This window comes from Euleptes europaea, chromosome 1 (assembly GCF_029931775.1).
Source record: "Euleptes europaea isolate rEulEur1 chromosome 1, rEulEur1.hap1, whole genome shotgun sequence".
NCBI lineage: Eukaryota > Metazoa > Chordata > Lepidosauria > Squamata > Sphaerodactylidae > Euleptes > Euleptes europaea.
In genome coordinates this window covers 31,485,340-31,496,982 of record NC_079312.1, presented here as the reverse complement: position 1 = coordinate 31,496,982, position 11,643 = coordinate 31,485,340, and the positions used below count along the sequence as shown (strand labels likewise).

General features: G+C 44.7%; 1 protein-coding gene across 1 annotated transcript in view; it reads right to left on the bottom strand.

The window, feature by feature from the left end:
• Positions 1-308: 308 nt before the first annotated feature.
• The window catches only part of PRKAR2A (protein kinase cAMP-dependent type II regulatory subunit alpha), a 141,081-nt gene continuing 129,746 nt past the window's right edge, over positions 309-11,643 (bottom strand). Inside the window, exons 8-11 of the mRNA XM_056861515.1 lie at positions 10,460-10,534; positions 5,576-5,641; positions 2,845-2,983; positions 309-559 (exon numbers count right to left, since the gene is read on the bottom strand). Coding sequence (XP_056717493.1) covers positions 426-559; positions 2,845-2,983; positions 5,576-5,641; positions 10,460-10,534 — 414 coding nt within the window. The 3' untranslated portion in view covers positions 309-425. The remainder of the gene's footprint in view (positions 560-2,844; positions 2,984-5,575; positions 5,642-10,459; positions 10,535-11,643) is intronic.

Below are 11,643 nucleotides of genomic sequence, written 5' to 3'. Positions count from 1 at the left end.
GCAAGGAGGTGGCTGTCCCCAAGGCAAGGAAGAGCCACCTCCTACCCCCAATCACTTGCCAACATTTTTTGTCGTGGTTTTTTTTCTTCGTTTTTTTAAAAAGCGAGAACAACAGAGAGGGCTCCACATCTTTGTATCAGGCACTTAAATTGTTGGACTGGCATGCCATTCTGAACCAAGCAAAGTGAAAGGAGGATTAAGGAACTCAGCAGTAAGCTAGGTCTAATAACGAAATTTCAGCAGCAAAGCAGAGGCCGGGAGAGAGCCTTGACCCATCCAGCTGTGCTCAGACCTATGTAGGTTTCTAAAAAAAATGCCCAAGAAGACACCAACAGCCACTGTCCCGTAATGTCCATTTTTTTCATTTGTGTGGTGTTGCTAACAGGAGTGTCTTGAACGGAGAAGGCACAAAGGTAACTCTGTGCCTAATTGCCTGGATTGGTCAGGTCCAAGCTAGAACCAAACATTGCCACCAGCTGCTCTTCATAATGTGTTATATTCCTCTTCATAATGTCCATACAGGGCCCAAGTAATCTCTCGAAAGCTTGTACATCCATAACTGCACAGAAACACAAACATACAAGAAAGGAACATGTGAACATGGACTCTGAAAGAAGGCATGGGGGAGAGAATCCCGGTAAACTCAAGTTGAGAGCCAAGGAAATTAAATCTAAGATGACATCTCTTGACTTTAGTAGTACGCAGGAGAGGGCTCGGCGAGTTTGCTCTGCGGCTACTTTTTGTTTAATCTCTTCTAAGTCCATTCCACAACATGTCTTTAACGGTGTATTAATATAGAAGAGAGTTTATGTTGGCTAGGCTGGATGCTGTCCCATCTAGCGTTACTGAAGGAAGATTTGCAGGCATTACCTATTCAGACAGAAGCTGCATATATGGGGACGGCCATATAGAGACCCTGAGACATATTTTGTGTACTGTTGTCATTGGGATGACCTGAGGAAGAAATATTTAGGGCAACTCCTACTTTATAAATTTTTATCTCTCCCCGCAAAGCTTAATTCAATGGTTGCTATTTGGTACAGATAAAAGAATCACATTATTAGGGGTTAAATTTTGGGGGGTGGTAATTAAATGTTTAAAAAGGGTTAATTTTGGGGATTGTATTAGTGTGATGCTGCTTGTGGCCTTTTGGCTGTTTAAGCAATATCATTTAAGTACGCTGAGAGCTAGCATGGTGTAGTGGTTAAGAGTGGTGGACTCTAATCTGGAGAACCGGGTTTGATTCTCCACTCCTTGAAATGAAGCCAGCTAGGTGACCTTGGGCCAGTCACGATTCTCTCCGAACTCTCTCAGCCCCACCTACCCCCACAAAGTGTCTGTTGTGGGGAGGGGGAGGGAAGGTGATTGTAAGCCGCTTTGAGACTCCTTAAAGGTACAGTAAAAGCGGGGTATAAAAACCAACTCTTCTTGCTCAGGGGAGCTTCAAGATGTCTTCCCTGGAAGCTCTCAAAGCTGTGCTGCATGAATAGCCGTTGCATGAAGGTGTAAGTCAAGGAAACGTGCACTGCTGCACAGGAAAGGGAGGAAGAGGGGCAGCTGGGCGAGCCAAATGGCTCTTGCCAATCCAGTTTATTTCTGCTTCTTTGACAGAAGCTGCCTCTCGCTCTGAGGAGGAGGGCATCTTCAGATTTGGTGATTTTCTTCACTTGCTCAGCAAGGAAGGAACGAGATCTTTCACTTCCTGCCTCCTGAGGGAATCAACCCTCTTCTCCTCAGTTCGTTTCCTGCCTCACAAAGGGAGAGCCGCTTCTGTGCAGCTCTCTGCTGTCCTTTGGTCATCTCTTAGGAAACTTACCCTTTACCTCCTCCTATTCTCAGATTTACCCTTTTTTCTCCTCCTCCCTTTGCCTTTACTGTATTTCTCCTCTGATCACAGACAGCATATTCCTGACTACCTGGAGCCACAATGGGGTTATAAAAGATGTTTGATGCACAGCAAATCTAATGAGCTCGTCCCCAAATTCCCTGTTGTGCTTTGAACAAAAATGCTCTTCCTTTGGGAAACTGCTCAGCAAATTAAGAGTCAACACTCTGATTCAATTCAGTGTCCCCCAGCTTCTTGCAGAGTGAACTGCTAGTCAAATATCAAGGAAATCAGCAGCTCCATGATCAACCAACCCAATGGAAACTTGGGATCGGACAAAAGTTGAATATCCACTTCTAGCGTGATGCTGCAGAAGATTTAGGAAATCAGAATACTGATTTCTTACATTTATATCTTTAGCACTCCCTCAAAACAATATTTATGATCAAACTGCACTGGGAAATTTAGAAACCAGTTTGTCAACAAACCTGTCTAGCACCTAATAGTTTTGCTCCATTCTGCTAGCTCAGTGGTTAAAGTGTGTTCCGGGGAACTGCAGGGTTCCAGGTAAGTATAGTAGCAGTTTCTCACTGGTAAGAGGAGTAACAAAGGACAAGTGTTTTCCAAGGCACATTCTTATTTGAATTAGGCAACAGAGAAACTACGTGCCCGGCCTGCTGCCCACACGACCCAAAAATGCCCCCTAGAACATGCTCTAGAATCCCATTCAATGTGCAGAGATCCCATGGCAGAAACAGGTTCCTCAGAAGATAAGCTATGTGGGAAGGGGTCTATGTAGGTTAAAGGTTTGAACAACTTTGTTAGGTTACTTGGGGCAGTGTAGACATATTATGGGGGAAAGTCCGCTTGAATTCCCATGCCAGCATTCTGTATCAGTGGTTGAATAACATTAAAGGCCGCCCCCCTAACTCTTGTAACGGCCCCCTTTAACTACTGCTGTTTAATAAGGATGGTGTTTGATCAGGAAGAAGACATCACAAGGGAGAAGAAGTCCTTACCTAAACATTTGACCTCCCCAACAGCATAGGCAGAGGCGGCTCTCGGTTTGTTGGTAACAAGTGCAAGCTCTCCAAAATACTGTCCTTTTTGACACCGAGCAATCTCCACCTCCTGGTTTGCATCCTTATTTGTGATAGTCTGCATTAGAAATAAAACACTTAGAAGTGCCTCTCACGAACACAACGCCACACCAAAAACTTACCCCTCCAGGAATTCCATCGATAAAGAGCACGTACTGCTCCGAATTTTGTGGCTATCAAATGAATAACTATAAAGGGCTTTTTCTGCAAAAAAGCCTTTACGCATGATGAAGCTTTCCCAGCTGTGAATACCATACATTATTTGTAATTTGCTGTTCTGCTCCTGCTAGGTGTGGGTTTTTCAAATTAATAAACTGTGTAGTTTTAAGTTGATTTTGAGACTTCTAATAACTGGTTTTATTGTTACTTTTTTATTCTCTATTTTCAGTCACCAGGAGGAAGCCCACTTGATGAGATTTTTTTAAAAAAATGTTCTCTTAGCAACTGTCAGAGAGACAGTCCAGTATTCTGCACGGACAAAATTCTCTTGGCTTGCCTACTTCCGTCACAACTTGGGGCCCTCATAAATGTCTCTGCAGCAATATAGTGGGAGGACTTAACTTCATTCAGAACAAACAAGAAAAAATCCGAGACATCTCAGAAGACTGAAGATCATACCAATTGCTTGCCTGTTAACTGAATCCTATTACTGTTCCATTAGGAAATTCAGGGGCTTTGGTGATGGTCAGAAAGAGTATATTGTGACTGTCAGCTTATGAGATACTTTATATTAAAAAAGGCTCACAGCCCGTTCCTGAGCATTGTGGCCAAAATTGCTTAGGAGGCGCAGAAGGGAATGCGCCGGGGGTCGTGCCACTTGCGCCAAGACTGGCGTGGACGCTGGTATTGGGGTACTAACGCCGCTCCCCTTGCAAGTCCTCGAGCTGGCGTCCCAGGGAGCATTCCCGGCGGTTTTTGGGGGCGGAGGTGCCAGTAGGCAGCTTCCTAACCCTTTTCAGCCCAGGAACGTCCCCTTCAGTAACAGCGGTGCTGCGCCAGATTTTTGTTGGCACAGCATTGCTGTTTGCTATGGGGCTTTCCACCCCATTTTTAATTTTTTACCTGAAGAAAACCCCTTTTTTCTTTCTGTGGCAGCCGCCAAACCTCTTTGAAGGCGCCGCCACTACCAAGCCATCCCCGGCTGTGGCGGCTTTGAGGAATGGGCTGTCAGTGGCTAAGTACCCATGTACTGCTGCCAGTCTTTCAACCTGGGATGAAAAATCAGGAGTCATGCCCTTTCTCGCCCGCTATCAGAGAGAGCATTTAAACCAGGATTTGAGGCTGGTTTGGGGACCCTCACTACTGTGAAACATGGTAAGTGCTAAGATCGACAAAACATTACAGAAGGATTAAACACTGAGAAGTGAAGGCAGCAGAGAGTGCATGTGCTTACGGCTTCGTCCTGATCGCTTATCCATAACTAAGAGAATATCTGCACCAGCCCCTTAGGGTATATCCCACAGAGTGTTTCACGCCCCGCTGACCAAAATCCATCTATCAGCAGGAACAATCTGTGGGATCCAAACCCATTTCTACTCTTAAATTTGAGATATGATCCTATCTTAGGCTGGAGGCAGGCTTCAAACTTTGCTCAGTAGAGTGGGAGGACACATGACAATCTATCTAACGGCAAATTCGCAAATGACATTTTCTAGGCGTGAGGTTGCTCATGAGGACCGTTTCATGTTAACATTTCCCCCTAGGCAAACCAAATGCTCCCCGTGACCAAATTGATGTACAAATGTACGACGTTCTTCAATATCTCTGCTTCAATATACATGCACCTCGCAGAATACTTTTTAACCACAGACTTGCAGAAAGCAATTACTGTTCCTGGAAATAAAACAGAGGAACTGACTCTCTAGTTGCTCCACTAGTTCTACATCCACCGTAACCTTACTCCAGAGAAAGCAGCCTCTAGGCGTCTAAACGTCATTCGTTCTCTCCCTTTTAACTATACTATTTTATCTTCGCCCTGACCTGGATGGCCCAGGCTAGCCTGATCTCGTCAGATCTCAGAAGCTAAGCAGGGTCAGCCCCAGTTAGTATTTGGATGGGAGACCACCAAGGAAGTCCAGGGTTGCTGTGCAGAGGAAGGCACTGGAAAACCACCTCGGTTAGTCTTGTCCATGAAAAAAACCCCAAAACGGGTCGCCATAAGTCGGCTGCGACTTGACGGCACTTTACACACATTTTATCTTCAGATGTATGTAACAGCACAGAGGGACTTTTTAAGGTAGACAGTGGAACTTGGATTTCTTTCCAATATTGGCCCTTTTCAAGCAGACTTGCTTTAAGCCACATCACATTTATAAATACATTTATAAACCAGTGCATTTACTCTTACCTTAAGCCTTTCTGAAGACTCCTGTTCACAGCCCACTCTTGCCTTAATTATTTTATCACCCACTCACAGGTGCTTATGCCTTTTTACTCCAAAAGATCACAGGATTTAAGAAGAACTGGCCATATTAACATAAGAACATATCTCTGCTTCAATATACATGCACCTCGCAGAATAATTTTTAACCACAGACTTAGAACTCGAGGGGGGAATTTTAATTTACAGTCACCTTTCCTGACCATTCTTCCTCTCTCCTTTAGCAAGTCACCACTTATTGTACTTCACCACAGCCATATTTGAACTCACCTTGCTTTTAATCAAGATTTTTACTTCACCAGATTCTACAATGTAAAAGCTTTCTGCTTTATCACCCTGTGAATGCAAGGAAAAAATTAATCAGACATGGCTTAAGTTTCTGCAACTCTGCTCAAACTCTACATCTCGAATCAGGCTGTGTATTGATTTCCAAAACAGGTGCTGGAAAAGCCTAAACACAGCACAGAGAAGGTTCGAGCTCTTGGGGGAACTCCTTCGAGTGGGTGTTTTGCCATGAAGGATGACAGAAGGGAATGATGCTAAAGAGAGTTGCAGATGAACTAGGGTGGGGGCATCCTGATCATAGTAGATTAGATTTATTAAATACAGTCATTGACCATCCTATGAGGGCATCCAAAAGGTAAAGGTAGTCCCCTGGGCAAGTACTGGGTTATTACTGACCCACAGGGTGATGTCACATCCCGAAGCTTACTAGGCAGACTTGTTTATGGGATGGTTTGCCATTGCCTTCCCCAATCGTCTACTCTTTACCCCCGACAAGCTGGGTACTCGTTTTACTGACCTCGGAAGGATGGGAGGCTGAGTCAAACTTGAGCCCACTACCTGAAATCGACTTCCGTCCGGATCAAACTTAGGTCGTGAGCAGAGCTTTGATTGCAGTACTGCAGCTTACCACTCTGCGCCACGGGGCTCTTGAGTGCATCCTGCCAACTACCCAAATCAGATGCAACATGGATTTGTAAGTATTTTAGTTGGCACCTGTCTTTTTATTTTCCTTAGTGTGCCTAAACCCTTCGCAATACTCTTGAGTTTGTGCCTTGTAGAAATAAAGTTTTGTTTAACTTGAGAGAGTCAGTGATAGCCCTGCAAGGTTGACTTCCGGCAACCACTTGGGGGGGGGGGGCTAGATTTTACCCAAAATGGTGGCAGCGACAGTAAAGGGGAGTAAAACAGTCTTGCCCTACAGCATGAAAGACACCACAACAAGGCCTTTATGTGTTTCTCAGAGGCAGGGAAGGAAGGTTGGGAACACCTTTGTGTGAAATCTGGATAAACCTCTGCAAGACCTCTGTTGCAGATATTCAGCCTGACCAAGGCCAGAGGCACAAGCCAAAGAGCAAGAGAAAAAAGGACTCTTCGTCTTAGTTCGTGGCTCTTGGCCTGTGGCTCTGAGTGAGCCAATAGATGCTTTTCTTTCTGTCTCTGTACTTGGACTGCATTATTATTTTTCCCTGGGTAATTCTGTAAGCTGCTTCAGGTCCCCAAGGAGGAAGAAAAGTGGGATATACATAACTTAAATAGATACGTTTTAACTGTTCCCGAACAAGAAGTTTTGCTCTAGAGTTGTAACATGAAGGAGTTTATTGTATTGTTTGTTTACTGAAATTTAAATATACTGTTTCAAATCTGGAATGACCGTCAGATGCCTCAAGCAGAACACAATAAATGCTCCAATTCCGTCTGCCTGCATCTTGTAAGAAGCCCCGCAGTAAACCAAGGTACATCCTAGAATCATTCTGAGGGCCGAGCTGCTTCAGATGGAGGTAGCCATATGTTTACTCACATCTAAAACAGAGTGTGGGTGTCAACTTTTTATAAACACTGGTGCCTGTCGGTGAGGGAGCTGAACCCTCCTCTGTGTTATCTAACACAGTTTCCGTTGCTGCAAGCAATTTTTTAAACTGGGATTATGGTTTTTTTTTTAAAGCTATGGTTTATAGAGTCTGCCAGCCCCCATCGGGGTGAGGGATCCCCAGCCCCCTGCTCCCGTTGCCCACCAACGCCCAGAACAGCAGGAGAAAAACACCTCCCATGACACCAGCTGTGACATCATGTCCTTTCCAGTTGTTTTTTTTTAATTAAGTGGCATGAGGTAGCTCTCGGAATTGCCAGAAACTCTAATGTTTTTACCATAAAGTTTCTGGTGATTCCTAGAGCTACCCCAAAAAGGTTCCTTTGGTTTAGAATCCGTTTCTGGGCAAGACAAATCCCAATTTGTTATGGCTCCCAAATGGGCATGTCACAGAAAACTATGCTTAGAAGAAAGACTTCCTTGAAGCGCATGACATTAAGAACAGTAGGAATGCACAGCCAGAGAATAAACTGAGTTCACTGACATTGAACAAACTATGGCTTGTTTGAGGTATATGAATTCAGCCTAACGGCCCAAATAAATAAAACCCTAAACAGTGTGAAATAGATTTGGAAAGAAGCTATGAATTGTTCAGCAACTAATACTTAAGAGACCATGCCGAGAATCTGTAAGAAATAATGTGGGATTATTTTGCTTTTGGCTACCAGGCTCCTAGCACAGGGAGAGTTATATGCCAAACACACATGAAGCTTTCATTTCTCAGACAAAGAAGGTTAGTCCCACTGAAGAGAATTAACATATTTAGTAATAAATTTGCCTGAGACAGTATCATCATGTTAAAATAGCATCAAGCTTCACAGAGATTTCTTGGATCCTCTGAAACTTTCCCTTGAATACAGTTTCCACGTACTATATGCTACCAATAACAAAATACTTTTCCTCGTTAAAAAGTCCAGTATTATACAAATAAAAATCAGAAAAGAATTAATAAACCCCATGGGGGGGCCTGGTCAGAGATTTATAGTTATTATCACTGCTATATTTTTAATGCCTTGTTTCCTTCCATAAATTTAATCTGATACTTTCTTTTACTTCAAGGCCCTCAGGCTTCTAAAAAGCTTTTCACAGTCTTGAAAGCTATTAGAACCATGAAAAATGTGGGGTTGGGGGGGTCACATACATTCTCTATTGCTCTAATAGCATGCCAAAATGCATGAAAAGCATTTTATACACTTCAGGACCTCGAAGAAAAATAAAGTATCAGAAGTGCAGGTTGAAATATGCACACAAATAAGAGTGTTTAAAATGATTAAATAACGCTTTAACATAAAATGCATATTTTTTAACTCAACACATAAACATTTACTTATGGAACATAGCAGCGCCCCTGCTGTCTTAGCACATTTCATTCAGCACATTTAAATTTCTCCAACAGAAAAAAATGGGGAAAGCCTTCATATTTGTTTTTCACACTATACAGAAAACCTTGCCTTAAAAAGCATTTCACAAATTTTGGCCGGTTCCCCTCCCCAGAAGCTGTTTCAGTGTTTACCAAAACTAGAAATGCTGTGCAATATGAGTAAAACTTGCCTTAAAAGCATTCCACTCATTTGAATGCGAAAATTGTATTTCAAAGTATTGTCGAAGGCTTTCACGGTCAGAGTTCATCGGTTCTTGTACCGTATATACTCGTGTATAAGCCGAGTTTTTCAGCCCAAAAAAAGGGCTGAAAAAACCAAACTCGGCTTATACACGGGTCAATACGGTGGGAGGGGGGAGGGGGGAAGGAGGGAAGAGGAACTTACCGCCGCCACCGCCGCCGGCCCGCATGACTTCTGGGCGGCCTGGAAGCGGCCAGCGGGGCCTGCCTGCGCGCAGGCTGGGCCCTGCCGCCGCCACCGCCGCCGGCCGGCGCGCTCTCTGGGCGCCTGGAAGTGGCCAGCGGGGAAGTGGCCAGCGCCTGGAAGTGGCCAGCCGCCGCCACCGGCTCCAGCGCTGGAAGGGCTCCGCTGCCGCCTCCAGCTGATCAGCGGGCCTCCTCCTCCCACCTCTCCCGGTAAGTTGGGGGTTCAGGGGCTCTTCCCCCTCCCCCCCCCCAGGGTGGCGCTGGGGTCGGGGTGGGTCTGGAGGGCCCGGGAGGAGGTGGCACTGGGGTTGGTCTGGAGGGCCCGGGAGGCCGGGCGGGAGGGCGACCCGTTGTATAAGCCGACCCTCGGCTTATACACGGGTGCCTAATTTTTCCCCATTTTTGGGGTGAAATTAGGCACCTCGGCTTATATGCGGGTCGGCTTATACACAAGTATATACGGTAGGTTATCCGGGTTGTGTGACCGTGGTCTTGGTATTTTCTTTCCTGACGTTTCGCCCACAGCTGTGACAGGCATCTTCAGAGGAGTAACACTGAAGGACAGTGTTACTCCTCTGAAGATGCCTGCCACAGCTGTGGGCGAAACGTCAGGAAAGAAAATACCAAGACCACAGTCACACAACCCGGATAACCTACAAGAACCGATGTATTTCAAAGTATTTTTCGGTGTTCCCCAAAAATCCCATTCGAAAAATTTTAAAAGTCCTCAGACTTTTCATGCTAGACATAAAGTCTTGAGTGAGTGAAAACCCTTGCCAACAAAAAGGATTTCACTCAGTTCCAAGAAAATTATATTTTTAGAGGAGTTTTTTCCCCCAGCGCTCCATTAGAAAATCTTGGGAAAAAGTGTCCTCGGAAAACACACACACACACCGATTGTCTCCTGTGGCTTTAGCAGTATTCTGCCAGCTGATGTTTCTACCATCAATGGTAGTATTTCCCAAGGGAGGCAGTGAAGGCCTAACGACAGCGGATGCCGAATTTTGATTTAATCTATCAGCCAGGTCGTCTAACAAATTTTGTTGCAGAAAAAGAGTTCACTTGATACATATTCTGGAATGCTGGCTAAGCACAGTAATGTATTTCTAGTTTTAAAACAAGATCATACCGCTTCCTTATAAAGCCAAGTTAGGCGCTTAATCTCTTTGGTATGTAAGGAGCTGGACAATCTTTGTTCTTTCTATTTTCAGAGCACTAGCAAGCGCTATCTCAGGATCACTATCTTCTTGCTGTCTGGAGAAAACTGAGAAATTTATAGGGTATCTAGAAGGGGGGGGTTTCATGTAAAAAACAGACTGATGACATGCGAGTGAATTAAAAAGATACAGGCCTGAACAAGTCTTATCAGCTGAAACGAGGGGAAATAATTTGTGTTCAAAATGTAGCAAATGAAAGCAGGCAAAATCACCTATTAAACCAGGTAGTAGGTCACAAGGGAACTGTGTTAATATACCTGAGCAATGATACGCTCCCCATCTTGAAAATTCTTCTCCCCTATTACATCAACAATCTTCATTCGTTCTGAAGGCTGCAAGAGAAAGAAAAAATGAATTCCTCTAAGCCCAACCCCCTTGCTGGTATATCCCAGCTAACTCAATAACAGGTTTTGTTTGGGTGTTGCCGCTGTACTTATCGTCTTGTTTTTATTGTTTGTTAATTATTTGTTAATGTTATTTATGGCTGCGAGCCTTTATGCAGAGGGGGTAAAAATAGTTTAAATAAACAAATGTAGATTTACAAGCATCACTTCCCATCTCACTCTTAGGCATCGTGGGAGCATTCCAAGAAATCATAACTTTGCTTAAAATAGCCCTGTAATTCATTACTGAGGACCTGCTTGCCCGCCCACTTCTCCACATAACCCCTCACCTCTCCCCATCCCTTTCTGGGTTAAGGGACCTGGCAGGTCCAAAAGAAATGGCAGTGGAAAATCATGCCCTCCCCTTCCCACGTCTGCCAAAGCACAAAGCTGAGCACAATGACAAATGCCCTGTTCCTGCTACCATTAAGAAGAGGAGTTGGTTTTTATATGCTGACTTTCTCTACCACTTAAGGAAGAATCAAACTGGCTTACAATCACCTTCCCTCCCCCTCCCCACAACAGACACCCTGTGAGGTAGGTGAGGCTGAGAGAGTGTGACTAGCCCAAGGTCACCCAGCTGGCTTCATGTGGAGGAGCGGGGAAACAAATCCAGTTCACCAGATTAGCCTCCACCACTCAAGTGGAGGAGTGGAGAATCAAACCCGGTTCTCCAGATCAGAGTCTACTGCTCCCAGGAAGCAACAGAAAGCAGCCACTGCAATCTCTTCTGTCCCGTACCCAGCTTCATATAAACATAAGAAAAGCCATGCTGGATCAGACCAAGGCCCATAAAGTTCAGCAGTCTGTTCACACAGTGGCCAACCAAGTGCCTCTATGCAACTCTGTGTCTTCATTCTACCTCACTGGACTAGAGGCTCTCAAGCCACAAGCAGGACTCGGAGAACTGAATGTACAGCTTAAGGTGAAAGCAAGGTGGCTCAGCACTACCCTACATTATCATGTGCTTGTACATTCTCAAGAGGAGACCTGCTGGATCAGACTAACTATCTATCTCATACATTGGTCAGCTCTTTGCAGAACCCGCGTGTGGCCTG